General features: G+C 40.7%; 1 protein-coding gene across 2 annotated transcripts; it reads left to right on the plus strand.

The window, feature by feature from the left end:
* The first annotated feature begins 805 nt into the window (after nucleotides 1–805).
* On the plus strand, nucleotides 806–12707 carry tfap2b (transcription factor AP-2 beta). Of its 2 annotated transcripts, XM_084953442.1 has the most exons (8): nucleotides 849–916; nucleotides 2023–2740; nucleotides 3027–3488; nucleotides 4938–4992; nucleotides 5989–6208; nucleotides 6529–6647; nucleotides 7531–7672; nucleotides 11672–12707. In XM_084953442.1, the coding sequence occupies exons 2-8, from the start codon at nucleotides 2714–2716 to the stop codon at nucleotides 11958–11960; spliced, it is 1314 nt and encodes a 437-aa protein (XP_084809568.1). In that variant the 5' UTR covers nucleotides 849–916; nucleotides 2023–2713; the 3' UTR covers nucleotides 11961–12707. The 2 variants fall into 2 exon arrangements, with proteins under 2 accessions (XP_084809567.1, XP_084809568.1); XM_084953441.1 differs by lacking the exon at nucleotides 2023–2740 and having other exon boundaries at nucleotides 806–916.
* Nucleotides 12708–21437: the final 8730 nt, after the last annotated feature.

Genomic DNA, 21437 nt, shown 5'->3' on the forward strand with positions numbered 1-21437 from the left:
TTCAACAACAAAAAAATATCAACCCATCAACTCATTGGGGATTTTTTTTTCTGAGGAAACATCATCATATTTTTGGAAGGATGGTGTTCATGCCTCCAATGGGGCTCAGAAGGAAACATTGGAAAATGTATTCCAAGAGCCATGAAACTCCTCAGGAAGACTGCAGTTTTTGGGGGTTTTTTTTGTTCGTTTGTTTGTTTCGTATAGCATCATAATGTAAATCCTTTTTTTTTTAACTCACAGTAAAAGACATAAATATATGGATTTTATGGGTATGTTTTATGTAAAGCAATATTACGAAATAGATGCAAAAGAAATGTTGAGAAAAAAAATTAAACTTTATGACATTGTCACATGTGTATGTAGAAATCTACTAAGTATCCCATTAGTGTTCCATTAGATAACGACCTAATTAATCATTTTTATTCATTTAATTTCGTTGTTTTTTTTAATCACACATGATTAGAAACATTTACAGTGAAAGAGATGAAAGTCAAGGTACAAAAAACATCTAACAGTGCATAAGAGTTGCATAAGTGTCCAACAAGTAAACAATCTATATGTGGTTCAGTGCTGTGTGTACGAAGATACACACCACACTCGTGTATTAAAGTTACCTGCTGCTTTTAACCCGCCCTATTATTATTATTATTATTATTATTATTATTATTATTATTATTATTATTATATAATGTTACAGCAGTGGAGTCCATACAGGGGTTCCCCATTCACAAAGCCTGTCTGAAGGTACGGAGGGCGGAGGGAGGGAGGGAGGGAGAGCGAGAGAGGGAGAGAGAGAGAGAGAGAGAGTTGAGGCATCCCTTCTTCACTTGGCTGCATTCGGTTTACCGACACCGGAGAAGCGACCATGCTGTGGAAACTAGTTGAGAATGTCAAGTATGAAGATATTTATGAGGTAACGTTACCGTCCAGCTGTTTGTGACTCGGGGGAAATAGACTAAATGAAGTTATTAGACATGCTTTTGGAGTTCATTTGGTGGATGCTGTTGAGTGAAGTGTTTTCCACGAGGCTTTAAGGCCTCGTATTTATGTCGCGGTGACTGTGAATAAGAATTGGAGAACCGTTTGGCACATGACAGATTTATTCAGGCATAAAACGGATTAATTTGTGCTGAAATGTTTTCAAGTGCTCACATTATTTTAAGCTGTGCTTGTCGCTGTGGTGCAGTGTTCAGTTTTGGGTACATAAAATATGTGACACTGCCTACATGAGGGTTGTAATCAGTCAGATTTTACTTTGGGCTTTGGGGTAAATTAATATTTAAAGCAATCTAAATATCTTTTTTTTTTAACATAATAAAAAAATAATAAGGTGCAAGGACTATAAGTTCATTCCCAGGACCTCAACGTGACCCAGTAACTAATGAAAAGCTCATTTTGACATTTTTAAATTACAGCGAAAGACAAATAAGGTGGAGAACCGCTGTGTCAGAGCAGGGTGATGATGTGTAGCCTATGGAGTATGTAAATGACTTGGCTTTGATCCCAGAACAATCATTTAAAAAAAAACGGTGAGGGGAAAGGAGAAAGAAAAAAGTGAGAAATACGACTCGCGCGGGGGCGCAAACGCTGCCCCGGCTCGCGCTGAATGGGCTCGAGCACAAAGCAGACGAAGAAAGGGTATAGCTCGCGAGGCCCCTCGGCTGAGCCCGGTGGGAAGCTCTTGTCTCGTGCCACACATGGTTTTTCTCCCACGGCGCGAGGGAGGGGAGGCTATAATGCTGTTAAACAAGTCACCCAAGAGGGCAAAGAGGAGAGGCTGAACGGTCTACAATGCAAAGTTTAATCGCTGCTTCTGAGTTCACACGAGCCCCTCACGCGTCCTGCCTTGTCTCGGGTGTACGTTTGTTTTCGGTTGGCAGCTGCAATATGACTTGAGCTGCCTTAAATTTTCAAGAGTGTGAGTGTGGTGGGGTGAAGTTGGGGTAATGCGCTCTTTTGCGGTTACTGTGGGTTTGTGCGTCAGCTCAAAGTTCTTTTCTCTCTTTTTTTTTTCTTTAGTGGATGCATTTCCGCTTTGTTTGGCGTTGACTAACCCGGCTGGAAGAGAACTTGAAAACCTGGTGTTAATCGTCTCATAGTCGACCCAACAAGGCCTGTTTTTATTGCCATATTGTCTTCTATTGGTTTCTTTAACGTAAAAAGTCTGTTTGCACAGAAATTATTTGCGCAAAAGTGTCTCCACTGGCAAGAAAGTGCGCTTTATTGCGTCAGCTTTTACACATAAAGGGGCCCCAGAGCGGTATTTTATGTGACAGAGGATTCCTCACGGGTCTGGATACCCTGTTCGTTTTCTCCTGCGAGAGAGAGTCCTCTTTCAATCTCCTGCTGTTCGCGCGTCGTTTCGGCTCTCCACGGAATTTCAACGTCACTCACGGTTGCGCGAAAGGCTTCACGCTTCATGTGTCGCCAGTCCCCTGCCTCGCGCACATTAATATTCCTGTAAGTCTCAGTCATGAATAACAATTACACCGTATACCGGGGGTAGAGGAGGGAGCTCGGTGCTCACACTCAGAGCGGCGGCAGCTCCGGGCGGAGGAAGGTTCTGTATGGAGTTGTAGATCGGACCGTGCCTGCAGATACTCTTCATTCTTACCTGGAATGATTTTGGCTGTATCGGCCCTACACGCTCCGTCCCACACCGCTATTCTACCGTGAGCCCGCTTGTGATACACCGGCAGAAGGTTTACAGATGTTAGTTCATCCCTACTCCACCGCGGTGAGTTTTCTTCAGAGTATTTCAGAATTCGTTTGCGCAAACGGTGAATCCCGTAGCTATGGCTGGCAGGTTTTTAGTTGTGAGACAGTTTAATTTAGGCTGTGACATTTTTTTCCTCCAGGCTCTTATGTGTTTTTGTTCAGGAGTATCAGTGCCAGTTGGGCTTCTTTTGCTACATCACCAGAGGCGATTTGCAAAATGATCTTGGGCCTTCGTTTCTTTAAATTGTACTTCCAGTTCTACAACTGGTTCAATTTTTTCTGTTCTTTTCTGCATCCTGTTCAAGGACCGGCATGACGGTGTCTCGAGCCACAGCTCGCGGCTGTCCCAGCTGGGTTCAGTGTCGCATGCGGGACCCTACTCCAGCGCGCCACCGCTGTCTCACGCGCCTTCCTCGGACTTCCAGCCGCCGTACTTTCCTCCGCCGTACCAGCCGCTCGCTCACTACCAGAGCCAGGATCCGTACTCCCACGTCAGCGACCCATACTCCCTGAACTCCCTGCACCAGAGCCAACAGGGAGCATGGGGAGCCCGTCAGCGGCAAGACCCCACGGGGGACCGGATGGAGAGCTCCGCTCTGCTGGCGCAGCCTCGGGCCTCGCTGCCCCAGCTATCCGGGTTGGACCCACGGCGGGACTACGGAGGTGTAAGACGGCCTGATGTGCTTCTTCACTCCGCTCACCCCGGACTGGAGCCTGGTATGGGAGACGGACTGCTACACGGGCTGCACGGTATGGAGGATATTCCGGTAAGTTAAAGGCACAGCTGAGATTTGCAGAGATTGAATGCACATATAACATAATTTCAGATTTTCCTGCTCCCATTATGTCATATAATTTTAAGAAATCATGTTTAAGAACAGGCAGACAATGGCAAATCCTCAGACTTGAACCATCGAGGAGAAAATTCGCCCCACTTTTATTCACAATTTATTGAATAGTTCATAGTTTTAGATATAAACAACGTACATTATAACGGTGAATTTCCCCATTTCCCCTGACAACAAAAACACTTCAATTGAACTAAAACAGACACATTTACAACAACTAAAAATAAGCAATAAATAAAATGGAAACTAATTTTCACTGGAAGAAAAGAAAGGATATATGTTGACAGTTGTCTTGTTCATTGTCTACGCATGACTCTCGTGCCTTTAGAGTTAAGGTCAGTGAACTTGGGGCAGCTCCCTCAGGGCTGGATGCTCACAGCAGCTGTAGCCAAACGGAAATGGCTCAAAGCTTAAAAAAAAGAAAAGAAAAAAAAGACTTGAGATACCCAAGAAAGACTTTTTTTTAAAAAAAGAAAAAAAAAATCAAAAGAGAAACATATGTTTGCAAATAAAGCATCATGAATCTGCCTTTAGGCAGTAAATTAAATGTTCCTCGCGGTTTATTTAAAATTTCATTTTAACGTAGTTTAACACGTTAGACATAGTTTTCAATGAAGATAACAAATTACGCAGATTAAATGACATTAAATTATAACAAAGTAAAGAATATTTTTTTCTGTCGTTTTTAACGCAATATGTATTATTGTTGTTATTATTATTATTATTATTATTACTTGCTGTTTATTTTCTTTCTTAGAGTCTTGCTTTGCTGCTAAAACGCTATAAATTCACAGAGCGAGATACTAAAGACTTAGTGAAATAGGTTTATTGTAAAGCTGTGTAGGATTTTCATTTTCTACTCGTTTCCCCCCTCAGGGCACAGCCATCACGAATTGTTTGCCATTTAACCTCCACAATAGATTCTCATTTCGGGCTTTCCGTGTTTGTGTTTTGCATTTATTAACCCCCATATGAATTTGTTTTTGTATATTTGTTTCTTTGTATTTGGCTGTGACGCATTCGTGACAACACCCGGTCTATTTAACAATTTATTTGGCAAGATGATGAATGACACTGATGAATGATGGGGGGTTTGAATGTGTGGGAATAGCTGCTTCTAACCACGTCGTGATGAATGAAAGCACTGCATTATGAGCTAGATTGGACCGATGTCTGAAAACAAATAGCTCAAACGTGTATTCCGCCCCCTCCTTTTGAAACCTAACATGAATCTTTTTTCTTTTTTTTTCTTTTTCTTTTTTGTTTTTGCTGGACTGTGTGATTGAGGCTTGTCAGGTAAATCATTGGTTAACTTTGTGTACAGCAGGGTTGAATGTTTTGCATTTATCTCCTCTCTTTTTTAAATAGACCGCTGATGACACCAACGGGACGAGCATCCTGGATCAATCAGTGATAAAGAAAGGTAGAAACACACATTCTCTCTTTAATACAAAGACACACATCTCTGTTCTCTGGGTAATGTGGCCTTACTTTAAAAAAATAATAATATATAGTAATAATTGAAGAATATCACAGGTGGAAAGAGGAAATACGCGCGCTCTATTCTCAAGACAATTTATTTGGGTTTCTTCACTCCTGGGATGTTTGGATAGGTTCTTATGAATTATAATGATTTATTGTATGGATATGTGTGTAACCTCCGGCCCAGTCCCTCGGGAAATGGCATGATCAGTATGGTTGTGACCTTAACTGGAAAAGGCGTTCTCGCCGAGTCTATTCATGGAGTTTCTCGTATTTTGGGGGCCGGGATGAGGAGTTAGAAGCCGAGGTAACGACCCTGGTATATTGACTATCAGGCAGTGTGTCGCTGACAGGCTGCCACGCTGCCGCTCTGATGATGTGCGGTGATTTAGTTACGGGATGTTGAGTGACTGAGCTCCCCGCGGGGCATTTAAGCCGCTGATGTAATAAATGGCATCGCTCACGGAGATCTCGTGAGCTCGTTTAGAGCTAATCTGCGGCATTATCCCCCGTGGAGCCATCAAAACCCCCTCGCACTGGCCCTTGTATGCGCGCATCCACGAGGCAGGCTGGCTGGCGGTTTCCCCTTTACTTCACGACATTAACAAGAGCATTAGCGCGCGGGATGAAGAAGCATCCAGTGCTGCTGGTGGGTGTTAAACCGGCCGTGGAGAAAAGACAGGGAGGTGGTTAATGCGATTTGAGAACGTGAGCCAATCAACAATCGATAATGCTGTAATGAGAATGTCGCGCGACATTAAATAACAGCAAATGCCCGGCACGTGGGCGCTTCATTAGGCCAGGGCCGCCCCCTGAGCGCGCGTGGTCTCACTGAGCAAAGTTTGGCACAGAGGAGTGATGTAAAGATTTCAAACTTGTGCCCCCTGAATGTGAAAGCATGTTATGTAAGAAATCCACTCTAACCTTCCTCTTTCAGTCCCCATGCCACCCAAGAACGTGGGCTCCCTGATGCTCGGTAAGGACGGGCTGATCGGAGGAGTGACCGTGAACATAAACGAGGTGTTCTGCTCGGTACCAGGCCGCCTGTCGCTGCTCAGCTCCACTTCAAAGTATAAAGTGACCGTAGGTGAAGTGCAGAGGAGACTGTCCCCGCCCGAGTGCCTCAACGCCTCCTTGTTGGGGGGCGTGTTGAGAAGGTACGGATGTTGCCTTAAAGCATGTTGACGCACAACGTGGAGTTCAGGAATAACCTCTAGAAACTATGAGGAAAAAACTTGTGTGCATTTAATTTGCAGGAGCAGTTATTAATGAGACTATGAGAAGCATGAAAAGCTATGCAATCTAGATATTTTTAACATTAACTGGGAGACGAGATCAAGCTAAATAAATGTTGTCCAGAGCACATATTAATACATTGTTTGTTAATTTGGAGCGATGTATGACATTTCGCAAACATGTGTGCGCCGTAACTTTTACTTTAAATACAGTTCATATGCTTTCCTCCTTTTTTCTGCAGAGCAAAGTCTAAAAACGGTGGGAAATGCCTGAGAGAAAAGCTGGAGAAGATTGGACTGAATCTACCTGCTGGGAGACGCAAAGCTGCCAATGTCACACTACTAACATCTCTCGTGGAAGGTGACCGACTCATTTTTTGGTGATAAAAGCCAAATCTTTATTTTAATTTTATTTTTTTATTATTGTTTTCAAGAGTTTCAGGATTCCCCTTCTGCTTCCCCCTTACACCGCCACAACTCCCTGTAACTGGATTTCTGGCTATGAGCACAACTCAATATAGTGTCATTTATCAAAAAATAGATAAGAAAAAAATAACTTTTTTTTAAGTTTCTATCATGTGAAAAAAAATATATGAATTGCAAAAATCTGGGATTATAAAAGTCATGCTTGAAAATGCGCCTTTATTCATAAAATGTCTGTTAAAATGTAGCCAGGGAAATATTCATTGCCGATAGATGTGTTTGAGGCTGCTAAATTAACGGATTAAAGACTGGAGGTTGGGCCCATGCCTTTGGCTACACCAACATATAGACCGAGTGCCTGTGTCTTACTAAAAACAGGTAACGTGAATTTACTTTTTAAAGAAAGTATTTCTTTTGAGCGATGACGACTTACTTTTAAATGTATAAACTGCACGACTGTTTTATTCGTGCCTGTACAGTATAACCCAAAATAAAGTGGATCATTTTGAATATTAATTAGCAAGTAAAAGGTACTAATGTTTAATCTACATGATAAAAAAAATAAAAAACTTAAAACACTTTAAGTGTTTTTGAGTCAGCTGAGAGGACAACTGTGGGAGGGTTCTGCCTAAAAAGATACGGCTTTTTGTCAGTGACGTTAATGAGTTAAAAAATGATCATAAGAATAATTAAATGACACCTGACAATACTCATACTTTTTTTGAAGCCAGTATCTCGTGAACCGAAAGATCTTGTTCGTTTGTATTTATACTTATATTTACAGTTGCAATATATAATACATCTAATACCTTCCCCCACAGGTGAAGCGGTCCACCTGGCTCGGGATTTCGGTTACATCTGCGAGACGGAGTTTCCCACCAAAGCCGTGAGCGAGTACCTCAACCGCCAGCACGCGGACCCCAACGAGCTGCACACGCGGAAAAACATGCTGCTGGCGACAAAGTGAGTTTGATGGAGCGTTTGATTAGATTCTGTTCTCTCTTATGGGTGTTTTCTCTCATACAGGATATAGACTGTCTGCACTGCATCATATAGAAGTGGATGGAGGATGATGATGGGATTGAAGTGCGAGAACGTAATGCTGAATTATAATTCAAATGACTTTTTTAGGTATTAGGACACATTCAGACACAGCAGGACATTGTTGAAAGTAAGGTGTCAGAAAGACTGGCCCCTAAACCACCTTGCAATACTTAAAGTCAGCAAAGAAACAAGGAGTAAAAATCCAACAAACAACAAAAGAGCAACAAGAGAAATGAAGTTAAATGTTTGGGTTTTTTTAAAAGTCCAATATGTCTCAGATGCTTCTAATTCAGATTTCTTGTTGCAATTTAAATGTTTCAGATTTTTCCCATTAGACAAGGTTTACACATCATTACTGCCTTTTGGTAGCATTTCTGTTGTCCTTGTATTTTGTTGTCCATTGAAATTGCATAACATTTACACATAAATTCTGAATAGCACAGGGTAATCACTTTCTGCAAATAGGTACATTTAGGGAGAATTAAATTATTATGAAATTAAGGCCAGTCTCATTTCCTGAGGTCTTTATGGTCCATTTTAAGAAACCCAGAGGGTGTGAACCCCTGCTATACTCTGTGCCTTATCCTATAGTCCACTCTGCCTTAGTGGCATTTGGAGAGGAAATTGTGATATTTTTTTAATGAAACCCACTGAACTATATCTAACTTGTATTTTAATGGCTGACTGTAAAAAAAAACAAAACTGCAATGCAGAAAAAACAGGGCAGTTAAAGTCAGGTCAAGTATTTGAGAAATGAGCTAAAATAAAGCCAAGAATCTAAAACAAAATTAACAAGACATCGGTTTTACCCTTTTTATCAGGACAAACTGTGCACACATTAGCTTCCTTACAAGCAGCTTTTTCACGGAATAATCTTGAGGTGAGGTGGGGCACTATTAACACAGCCTATAAACACAAACCCTGATGTTTCTATATCTGACCTCAGTTTCTGGTCTTAGAGATAATCTGTTTTATTTGCACTTTTGTAAAGTTACTTGTACTGATATATTTTTTATTAATAATTAGGAGATCCTGGAATTTAATTAAGGCTAATTAAGATAGTTTGTTTTTTTTTCTAAATAAGTGTTGAAGATTTGAAATTAATTTATAAAAGTCCTCCACTCAGGAAGCTTATATTTTTAGCTTGCATAAGTGTTGTTGTCTGCTGGCCTGCATAAACCATCTGCCCGTCTATGTGTGTGTGTGTTTGTGTGGTGCTCAGTATGTACAATGTGTTTGGTGGTGGATGTCTGATGCTCAGATTGAAACCTGTTCCAATACTGTGCATCGGTGCTGCCTGTTAGAAATTCATTATTTAGCAGTGGAGTGTTTCAAGTCGTCAGAAAACAACAGCGAGAGCCTTGAGTGTAGCCCGGGGTGGCGGCTTCTCCTCTCTACTCCCCTAACCCCAGCTGGGCTCGGCCTGCACAGCCTGTCACTCATTTGCTGGAGCTCTGCCCTTAGGCCGCTTACAGGGTGTGTGCGCACGGGCTGTGCAAGTATGAATCTGTGAAAGGGGGGAGGAAGAGGGAGAAGGAGGTCTCTTGAATTTAAAATGTGGGCCTAAAACCAGGGGATGATTTAACAAGGAGAACTAGGTGAATAGGTTATTTTCTTTTACAGTTGCATTTGAAATCCAATGAAAAATTAAGATCCATGTTACTAACCACACATTCTTATATCTAAATATTAGTTATTCATTCAGAAAACTCTTAATCGGATGATTTTTGCATTATTTTCACTGAAGGGGTATGCATTTTCTCCATTATGGAAATATGTAATATTTGAAATTACCCTTGTTTCTCTGGGTTCTGCTATATCACTGTATTTCACATCCTCATAGATCAGAATGACTGATCTTTGAGAATGATTGAATTACATACAATTCAATTGTACTGAATTGTATGTAAATTCAATACACGTTTCAAGTGTCAAAAGTAGTTAGGAAGAAAATGTTTATCTTCTCTACAAAAATAGGGAAATGGGAATGGTAAAATGCTTGTAATATACATAAAAACACAAACACCCATGCTAGAACTGAACTCGTGCTCTCCCTGTGTCCAGGTGCAGGTGTTAATCACAGACTGCTTTTATGTTCATGCTGTGTTCATGAGAGTTAAACAGAGTTAAACAAGGCAAAACTGAAAGAAAATATGTAAGAGTTCAAGGGGGGAGCACTAGGAATTTCATTCAAAAGAGTTAAAAAAATAAAGGTATAAGTATGATTTTTTTCCCTTAAGTCATAATACGGTTAATTTTTGTTCTGTTAAGTTTATTCATTGAACACAATCAAAAGGGAGTCGTCAGAGTGGTGGGTTTTTCTCTGTGAGGTCGTGTGGTCTTTAATATATAACATTACTCTGTGACGTTTAGGTCATTCTGAGTGATGATAAGTAACCTTAGCCTTCATCCTCATACTATGGAAATATGTGAATTTAGCTTTTGAAAAATGTTCTCCGAGTCTAAACATTTAGTGACAAAAAAACAAAACAAAACCTGTAAATTTCAATTTAGAGGGATATGATTACGCAACACTAATGATGGCTACTATCAATTTGTTCTAAATAAATAATACTGAATGGAATTTTAATTTTCAATTCAATTTTTCAAATTATAAAATGAGCTGTTTTATGTATTCTTTCCTTTCTGGAAAGTTGGGTAGAGCTGTGCCGCCTTTAGGAGCTGCTAAAGAATTTCATTAGTCTGGCTTTTGGAACTGTTCTGAATAATTTTGGGGGTCTTTTCCAAGTTCGCATCTATACAGTTTGCTTTGCATTATTTCAGCCGTCTACTAAACTGCTGAAAACTTAATGCAGCCTACTCGGTGCACAGCGCTCTATTCTGCAAGCATTTTTATTTTGAGTGGTATTGCTTTCATTTTAGGGAAGTCTAAAACTAACATTGCAGTTTAGCATTCATGCCTCCAACATTACTGTCTTTGAGCTGTGTTTCAACAAGGAAGTGGTTTTCCCACTTTTTTTTGATGTGAGCCTTTCAAAAGCTGGGGGGGGGGATCACACTCTACACCCCACACTTTTAAAAATAAAAAATGATCCAACTTGAATTTTAGTTTGATAAAACACTGCACAATTGTGTCAGCAAACTCAACAATGAAATTAGTTTTATACCATCCCCCCCCCCCACCCCCCACCCCGGTCTTCCTCGCCCCACCTGCTGTGGTTTTATGACCCACAGTTTGAGAATCACTGCTACAGGGCATGATTTTCCAAAAATGTGAAAGTCAAACCAGCATGGAGATTTGAGTCAATTTGTTTCTTTTTGCAAACACTGAACTGTGAAATAGCAACATGTGATTCCAGCATATGAACTGATTGTATTCACTGCGGTTTCCAGAAGAGCTGGAGGAAAGTCTGCAATCAATGCAACTAAATTCCCTCACTGTCACTAAGGAAGCTCTCAGTCTGCTCTTGGGGGACATTTAGTTACATTTTGCAATTAGGCATGCCTGCACAATTTACATCTGGAATGGGACTCAGAAAGTCTTAAGTACTGTAGGATCAGGTAAAGTGTTAGTTACTTTATAAAGTTCTAGTGTTAAAAATGCCTACAAAGAATTTCAATAATCAAAATTCAAATCTAATTATGTGCAGCTAATGTTTTGGGGCCCCAAGGAAGTCTTGGGCTCTGAGGGATGTTCTTTATTGTGCCTGTGTGGTAATTTTCGAATATTGGCTTTTAGAGATTTTTAATATGATGTTGTCTGCTCTGCATTTTGTGTCAGCTTTGTCATTAATAACATTCTTGAGGAAATCCTGAATAAATCATCAGTGTTTTGTTTTAATGACAGCAAACTGGCAGTTATTTGTCATATATCAGCTTTCCAAAAACCCTTTTGGGGAAAGCCTAAGATGATGCAGAGCTCCCTCCTGATGTATTGTTGTGTCTTCTCTCCTGCAGACAGCTGTGTAAGGAGTTCACAGACCTGCTGGCCCAGGACAGGACTCCCCTGGGCAACTCAAGGCCCACCCCCATCCTGGAGCCTGGCATCCAGAGCTGCCTCTCCCACTTCTCCTTAATCACGCATGGTTTTGGTTCGCCCGCCATCTGCGCTGCACTCACCGCCCTGCAGAACTACCTCACCGAGGCTCTCAAAGGACTCGACAAGATGTTTCTCAACAACCCTCCCAACAACCGGCACGGGGATGCTGGCAAGACCGGCGACAAAGAGGAGAAGCAGCGGAAATGAAGCAGGAGAAGGAGGGGAGTGATGATCGAGAGCTGAGAAGGAGGCAGACACACAGACAGAGGCGTTACACCGTTACTTCTAGCTTTACACCCCTGCGACTGACCTGCCACGCACGGGGCTGAGGTGGAGGAGGAAGGGGAAGGCTCGGCAGAGAGAAAAAGGCAGAGGAAGACACCCGTGGGCCAGTGTCAGAGAGCACAGAGGGATTTTTCATCTGTGTTACGTTCTTTTCATTCCCCTGAGGACATGGTGGTTACTGTGTTACATTCATTTCGCTCCCCCTGCCTGCATCCTGTGAGACTGAGATGCTGTGAGCAGCCAACAAACAACATTGTGTCTGTGTGCCTGAGTGAGTGTGTGCCTGTCTGTGTGTGTGTGTGTGTGTTTGTCTTCACACAGAAAAAGCATTGTGAGATTGGGTGATGAGCAATCTATATGTGAAACAGGGTTGTCTGGTTATTTAACACAAGAGGAGGGAGAGGAGGGGAGGTGTTAATTTATGTGTGTAAATATTTATTTATATTAATTTAAATGGATGGTTGTGTAAATAGGTGCGCCAGCTATTTTGGAGTAGGCCTATTAATCTGTGATTTGACCTTTGTGAGCCGTTTGGGGGACAGGACTCATCCAGTGTTTTTCTGTTCTTATAGAGCTGTTGTCATGGTGCTGATGATGGGTAGACATGCTTCTAATTGTCCAGTGATTTCATTTCTATCATATTGATAATAAACCATGTGTTTTATTATGCGAGGTGTGCAGCCTGCGCCTTTTCTCCAGGGAAATTTCAAAGCAGAGTCTCAGTAAAGGCTGGGGTTCAACTTGTATTCATTTGTGTCATGAAATATTGAAGAAGAGCAGCTTTCTGGAAGAAAATTCAACTTTCTGAATGACCGGAAGTGGATTGATGCCAGGATTTTAACACTGTTGTTCACTGTGTAATAAGTCAGATTCACAGGTCAGGCATCTTTGGGTGTAGGAAGAAAAAAAGACTGATATCCGCTAAACGGGGGCCAATGAAAACACAGAACCACTCAAATAAATGACTGGCTACACTGACAAATTGTATTCCAAATTTTAGAGATACATTAGCATCAAGTTTCTCCGTCTTCTTCCCTTCAGTTTTTTGTTTAGTGTTTTGTTCACTCTAAAAGGATAACACAACAAAACTCACTACCTTAGAGATTATCGATGGGTACTGATTTAGCTATGGGAAGTTTCGGACCTTATCTATAACAAGAGATACGCGTGTCAATCATATTGAATACATTCCTTAAAAACAGTTGAATGGCACACAACTCTGCTAACATCCGTTTTTAACATTTTTTTTTTTTTACTATAGGATTAAACTGAAAATATAGAAATCTGGGCCAACAAAGGAGACAAAGGAACTTTACAATGCAATTCCCTCAAAAATTAGAGACAAATCAATTCACAGCTTCCCCCATCTTCAGAGGAGAAATAAACACAACTTTTTACAAGAGCAAAACGCCAAAAGACCAGCATTATTGTTGCAGTTGTGAGGTAATTTAAGAGCTTCAAGTAGATTCCAGAACAGAAAAGCCCTTACTCTAGGGCCAAGATAAGCAGTTAAGGTTAAGGTGTGTTAGGCCCTAAAGGTCCCCTGACCACATTTCTGGTAAACTATATTTTCTCCCATTTAAATATTACGGATTTAAATTGCAAAGGGGTATGACACTACATGTATTTCTCTTAGTATCTTTATCTTTCTGCCAGGAATAAAACGAGAAAACTGCTGGACTTACGGATATTTAAAGGCGCAACTTTTGCAACTGCAAATAAAAAAGTCAGCACATAAATTCAAAAAGAGGGATGGAGCCACTTTAATCCTAATTAACCAGGCATTAAAACGGCCTGTGAGTGCATAACTGCAAGTTAATTGTTTGCTGTTTGGTTACACCATCTGGAGTTGTAATGCTAATTGAGGAGGGCAGGTTTGATTTCTTTAATGAACTACATGTACTCCCAGAAACTGCAGATTATTGATTGTTTTGTGGTCATGAATATTATATACCCTTAAAGTATCATTCTTATTATTATTATTCATGCTGTTATTGCTGTTTTATTATTCTATAAGTAATACCCTTGCGAGGTTTAAAATGTCCATATATTGCAACAAGGTCTGAAAACACGCCCGCGCGCACGCACATGCACGCGCCATGATGGATACTGTCTTATTCCAGGGAGATAATTGGCTGTATTTTCCAGCCAGTGAGGCCCTTTTTTCAGAGAGAGGCTTCTCTCTCACACGCGCACATGGGGAACAGAATCGTGCCTCGCGGGCTCGCTTCTCTTCTGCGGTGGGGATCTACCGCCGGTGTGCTAATGACGAGTGAGCGCGAGACGCGCAGCGAAAAGCAGAGTGGGCCACAGAAAGAAAGCTAATGAGAAAAAGAGACAGTGGAAGGAAGAAAATAAGGCAAGAGAGAGGGAAGAGAGGGAGCCCGCGGGCTCACTGTGACCCGTAGAGTGGAACGCTGCGTGACGCAGGTGCAGAGTTCAGCACCCGCATGTCCGCGAGCGATTCCCGTTCAACAAAGGCAGGAAGCTGCTGAGCATCAGTGGCCACAAGAACGGCAGGTCCGCTGGAAAAACAAACAAACAAGCCAAAAACAACAAAACAACAAACGCGAGGAGAAACTTGGCTTTTAAACAAATTAGCTCAGACCGCACGATAAGTGTGACAGCGTCGATTTAAATAATAACTAAAGGCACTCGATATAAAATAGTTTAATTGAAATTTTAATGTCACCCTACATTGCACCGTTAATCAAAAAAATAGACTGTGTTTCGAATGATTCGCAGCAGATGGTTCACTGTATGTCCCACAGTTTTAAGGACCTATATCTGAAAACAAAAAGTATCGCTGAATTAATTTATAAGAAACAGGATTAAACACGACTGCACTGGACAAAGGTGTGCAGTAGGTGTGACAAGTGCAGCACTGGTGCTGAAAAAATAATCTAAACAGCATAAAGACATGGCAATAAAGTAAAATGACATACAGAAGAAAACTGTGCATGAAATGTGACTGTTTTATAGTGATAATTAACCCTGGATTTCTCTCCTTAAAACATTACTTCACTTTCTTTTTCCATTGCCTACAAAGTTGGTTCTGTATATCGGACCTTGCTTCTCTTGCTTTAGTTCAGCCTCTTCCTGTGGAGTTACTTTGCATTTTTCTTTTGTCATATTTTCTAAGGAGTTTCCTGCACACAAATCAAAGATTGGTGTTTAAAATTATTTTTTAAAAAGGCATAAAGAAACAGATCAAATGTGTAGAATACGCAAAGAGAACTGAGAAGCCGCCATTAATTAGAAATGTTTATAAGATTAATAGAACTTGAGGTTAAGATTTATGTTTTGACATAACTGTGAGGATATAATTTTCAAAAAGTAATGGTATAGGATCAGTGCACTGTAAAAGTCTCAGAAAATAACAGTCATGTTTAAGCTGACACATAGCTGTACATGTGTCTAACTGCCATTTCTTAGAGATTTTTAATTCTTTCCCAACATTGTTTTTAATGTTATTTCTTTTTAATTAGTTATCATAGATGTGAAACAGTTTAAAGACGTACTAAAAATCATCACCAGATAGATTTTGTAGTAGTTTATGAGGTTTGTGTAGTGTTTTGTTTATCTTTAAAAGGTTACATATGAAATCTGACCAACCTGGAGACAAAGTGTGTAATGATGTCAAAAAATAAGTGTAAGCTATAACATTAGATGTGTGTTTTAGTCACATCTGTTACTGCTTACAAATATTTGAACAGTCTGTATGTTCCCCTCACATAATTCTGCAGACATCCATTTTAAAATACCTTATGAATCCATGTGTAACATGATTAATATACAATTAAACTGAAAATGTATTTTTTTAAAAAGAGCCAGGTTTACAGAGGAGACAGAATAATGTTCTAACGCGTCCCAGTCAGCCTCCCATATTCAAATAACAAGGCACTAAACAATTCAATTTTCTAAATATTTTCACACAAGAAATAATTTCAGCTTCTATAATAACTGAGCACCAGCATTATTGAAGTGTTTACAATATTATTGTGATATTGTAGAAGAAATTTAAGGTGCTAACCTAAGGTCCAAAACAGAAAAGTTGGACGGGACAAACAGTTAAGACTGAGGTGTGTTAGGCCCTGAAGGTCCCCTAGCCACATTTCCATTAACACTCATTAAATTCATTAAATATCATAGGTGTAAATTGCATTTTTTTGTTTGTTTCTTTTTTGTGCAGTTCTGCACAATTCTGTGATCACTTCTCAGTGCATGGAGGGTTCTCGAGCTGCTGAGCATTTAAAACTGCAAATAACCATCCAGGAGCTCGATACAATATAAATCACTTCTGTCTGATGAATTGGTGATAATGATAAGCAAAATTTATTTTTATGAAAGTGTCAGAGGTAGTTACACGACTAGGGGGAGGTAATCCAGTTACGGACAGGGACTGAGATTATGAAGACAATGAGAACATTTGATAGATGCAAGTATGAGAGCAGCGCTGACAGTCCTTTCTATATGCAGTTATGTCTGCATCTGGCTGCATCTGCCTGTCTGTCATTTTGCCAGGAAGTGAGCGAGGATGCCCCCATCAGCAAAGCCCCTCGGCGTTCTGTCACGCAATGGGCTGTAAAAATGCTTATCCAACACACACACGCGCGCGCACACACACACGCACGCTCAGGTTATCCAGCATGCAGACAGCCGAGTGCCGGTCGGGAGTAATTCCTGCTTGGGGCGCTGTGCTCCAGGCAAGGCAGGCGCGTGCTGGATATTTCATTATTCATTAATTTACTGTTTAACAAATCCTGTCATTACTGAGTCCGAGCTGAGTTCACCCACACACACACACACATACACAAAACACACACTTGCAGCAGCAGGGGTGTCAGGCGTGGCAAATCTGCCTGTTTGATCCCGGCCTTCTCAACAAACGGGGAGAGAGCCATGAATAATAAGAAACGCGAAGCCTCGCCGGAACGAGGGAGCGTGACACTGTCTCACAAAAAGCCCTTTAGCATGGAGCAAAGCTCCGCCGGGGCCTCACCCAGGGCCCAGGGTTCATCGTATGAAAAGACAAAACAAACAGTTGGCACAGCCATGATCGATATGAAAGGCAAAGCTCCCACACACACAAAGGGCAAAAGTGAATTAGTCATGTTTGACAAAAGATGCTGCACTGTTTCCTTTCTGCACATGGAGGAGTCTAGCATGGCTGCTGTTTACTGTTTTCAACACTCACTCCACTAATGGGATAAGGATTAAAGCAGGGAATGTGTTTTTGGCTGAAGTCCCTACGAAAACAAAGAGGTATCTTCTCGAGCTTCCCGTGAAACAGTTGAACACAGGCAGAATGATGAACACAGGCAGAATGATGAACTCATGCGCTAGAATAATGACTTTTACTTTCCCTTTTCAGTCTAGTTCACTTAATTAATTAACGGAGGAAACCTCCAGGCTACAAATATTCATTATTTCACAGGAAGAAAAACATGTATCATAAATATTCTAATGATATATTTGTGTTGTAGAATTAAATTTTAGTCTAAATAACTCAGTAACTAAACTCGTCGTGTCAGATAGTATGCTTTGCGGCTGGAGAAGGTGGAGAAAGGTGACAGACTCTTGGCAGTGAGTGCCACAGCGACTCATGTTCGAAGGAGAAAAGATTGTATTTCTCAATCTGCTGCCCTCAAGTACGCTGCCGTCTGTGGGTGGCCATAGACTTGATGTCATTAACATGTGACATATGTAGAGCTGACTGGGAGTGGCTGGAGGCCAGTGTTTGTCTTCACCGCTGTTGTATCTGCAGGGCCAAGTAAGCAGAGTCTGGGCTTTGTCAGCACTCAAGCAGCCAGCCATCCAGGCCACTGTCTGCTGCTGTTGATAGTGAACACATTTATCAGTATGCATGACGGACAGCGGGCATGAATGTGTGTTTGCTGGTAGCTCAGGGCAGAAGTGGAGGGTAAGAGGGGGGAGGTCTGGCTGGTCGTTCCATCGGGGTGGGGGGGGGTCCTGGTTGGGCAGGGACACGGGCAGTCCGGGTCCCTTAAGGTTGGACTGAAGATGCTGAGTTGAAGTGACACAGCTGCTGCTGCTGCTGAGGCAAGGCTGCCTCTCCAGACGGGTCAAGGTTACTCAGAGGAGAATACACTTCTGGAATATAGCTTGATGCACTCACTAACACAGAGACACCCACATACTAACACAAGAATATGAAGCAACGCTTCCTCTAAGCTAATATTTCGTGGGCAGGTACATCTAGTTACTTGTTTGTATTTCTATAGTAAACTTTTATATCATTTTTCACTGTAAATTTGCTAAGAAGCTAGTCAGAAATAACTGCAGCTTTTTGGCTAGTCCCAGCCTCGAACAATAGATGTATTCTCCAAGTCTAAGAAGAAAAGCCAACAAAGAAGGGCCTTAAACTGGCACTCTTTTTAATTTCCCAGCAGGAGGTGGTTCCTCTGCTTGCAAAAAGAGTTGTGATTCTATAGAAGTCAATGGGAAAACAGCCCTCAGCTTTGTTCTGTGATACGAGAGCACACTTCACAATGACTTTATGGACTTGACAGCTAATTTCCAGTCATATTCAACAATACGCGAAGACATTTATGTAAATTATGGTATATTAGAGTCAAAAGGGAGGATAATCTGGGGCTGTTGGTAATCACAACTCATTTAACAATGATACACCCCCCTCTCGCCATGTCCAGCAAGATGAAGAAAATGCTCACAAAAGTTCTTTTACGTTTTATCTTTCCTTTTTTTATTTTGACCATCTTTTCTATTGTGGTTCCTCCCTCTAAATAAGGTACCAGTCCTGCTGTTGTCATGTCTTCCCTTGTGGCTGAAGATGTGGCAGTATCGAGATATTCCAGAATAAATGGACTCCGTTACAGCACTATTTTGATTTCAGGAATACATTGAGTAGCAGGTTGTCACGTAAGGGTGACAGGCAGAGAGAGGACCAAAACTGCAGACAGGCTTAACTCAACTCAAACAGCTTTATTGGTGAAGCTCGGGAAAGAAATACAAAACAACAATAAGCATTGGCTAAACTGAAAACTTACTGCTTACATAACTGAGCAAACAGTGCGCACACTAACACAAGGAGGGAATGATGATGACGTGACGAAAAACAGGGGAAACCGAGGACTTAAACAGAAATCAGGGATATCATGGAAATAGACACAACTGGGAAAAAGAAGGAGCAGGTGAACAGAATCATTTAATGGAAGAAAGAAAATCTGAACACAACACACACAGGAAACGAGACTATCAAAATAAAAGAGGAAGACTAAGACACATGAACTTGACAGGCCAAAGTAAACACAAAGACAAAACTGACTAAAGAGGGGAGATATCACAGAAAAACAGACTAGGCATGGGGAACAGTAAAGACTAGATCAGAATGAAAACATAACCTACGCAAAGGTAATATCCAACCTGAAAACTACAACGTCAAACTGAAAACTGGGTACAAAACCTGGGATCATGACACAGGTTTATACCTTTACCACTACTAGTTGCTTCAAACAGACATTTGTTGTTTAATATAGCCCTACTTTCCAAACCATAACTAGATGCTGAAACGTGTGTATGCTAGCATTTTGTTAGTAAAACTGTCTTACTCAGATAAAATAAACCTGGTGTGTATGGGATGTAATGTGCACTGTTTCTATAGCCTGTGTTCATCATGGTTGTTACATTTCTAGCTGATAGACTGACAACTGATGAGTCTGCAGCATGCAAGTCCAAAAAGTCCACAAAAAAGGGTCTCATTTTGCACTTATTTTTCTTACTAATCTTGCATTTGGCTACTGGCTTCAATACAAAGCTGGAGCCATGAGACTGTTAGCTTAGCATGAATGCTAGCAAAAGGATAAACAGCTAGTCTGCCATAATCAGTGATTTTAAAAAACTTGCCAAAAGTAAATAAGACAAAAACAGAGCTAAGATAAAATAAGGCAGGGGTGGGGCTAAACTTAAATACAATCCATTAAGTTCAGTTGCAGTGAAAGTGTAATGCTTTTAAAGGCTCTAAAGCAAAACACTGTGTAAAATAATCAGATAATTATTTTGTCTTCTGTCATGAAAATATAAGATGAAGCAGAGAATTACAGCATTCATTTTACAAACTAATCTACCATTATGCATGTATTTGTTTGGCAAATGGAGCATCTGATTGGATATCAATCACCATACTGTGAAAGCTGAGCATTCTTCATTTGTTGGAATTTTAGAATATACTAAATATTTAAATTCAGCACTGAAGACAGACTCATCTTCAGTCTCAGCAGCTAATATTAGTTTGTTTTTGCCATGAGGGCAATGACCTTTTTCTGACCCTAACTGAACAGTGTTCGGTGGCTTGATGTAACAACCCTGTTACCATCACTATTTGCCATGGACATAATCTCTCCCAGTCAAACACTTGTTTGTTTCAGCTATTGTCATTATTATATCATTATCCAACGAATAGGTAGTACTGCAAATTTTGGTGTTGATCGGTACCAAGTAAATACAGGACCAGTACTGCCAATACCAGTAATGATACGGATATTTTAACTTATAAAGGCAGCTTATGTAGAAGACAGCAGTGTGTCACGATCTATGAGGTGAATCATTATCAATTTGCAAATTCTGAACACATTTTAATGATCACTAAATCACTGTGATTTTTACCTTCCACAATAATTAGTTAACACAGTAAAACACAGCTTATCATGTATTTTAAAAGTGCATTTTTTTTGGAAATGTACCTGCCTCTAAAGTACTCTGGGTCCGTTTCTGTTGTGTAAATGTACTATAAGGTTATGTAAAAAATAGACATTTTCAGATATTTTAATTGTACATTCATATTTTTTTCATTTCCCCCAAAAACAAATACTTGAATTGAATAAAATAAAAAAGTTTGACAAATTTCAGATGTAGAGGATAGTTGAAGGATATCAGTCATCTTACCAAAGGCTACGATAACATCATATTCATTGAAGTTGAAGTTGTTGACGTTTTTAACTGGAAAAAAATGCCTGTAAAATCTACTAATGGTAGATGGACGTGTCTTAATCTAAAACAATTAAGGCGTCACAGGAATATGGAAAGAATATGCAGTTTAGAAAAATCAAAGGCATCACAGTGGATCTGTCAGAGTTGAGGATTACTGCAGTAGATGTACATCACCTCGACATAACTTGAGCTTGTGTGTGCATTATTACCTCCCCATTTACCCTCCCCCACCGAAAGACACACAGTCCCCTGGTAGCCAGTTATTAGTTATTAGCTGTTGGAGGTATGCTGGGGTCATACCACTTACAGAAATTTCAACAGGGAGGCAGGACCTCACTTTCAAAAGGAGAAAATAGGAGAAAAGACATGAGACAAGATATTGATCACAGATACAGATTTCAGTGAAGAGGAAGGAAATTAATACTTCAA

This window comes from Perissodus microlepis, chromosome 15 (assembly GCF_051167445.1).
Source record: "Perissodus microlepis isolate ML-2025 ecotype Zambia chromosome 15, ASM5116744v1, whole genome shotgun sequence".
Classification (NCBI taxonomy): Eukaryota; Metazoa; Chordata; class Actinopteri; order Cichliformes; family Cichlidae; genus Perissodus; species Perissodus microlepis.

Excerpts from the sequence above, each read along its gene's own strand:
- tfap2b (XM_084953441.1), top strand. The coding sequence starts at position 869 with ATGCTGTGGAAACTAGTTGAGAATGTCAAGTATGAAGATATTTATGAG. Across the intron at positions 4,993-5,988 it reads TCAATCAGTGATAAAGAAAG|TCCCCATGCCACCCAAGAAC; the intron begins GTAGAAACACAC and ends TTCCTCTTTCAG. Across the intron at positions 6,209-6,528 it reads TTGGGGGGCGTGTTGAGAAG|AGCAAAGTCTAAAAACGGTG; the intron begins GTACGGATGTTG and ends TTTTTTCTGCAG.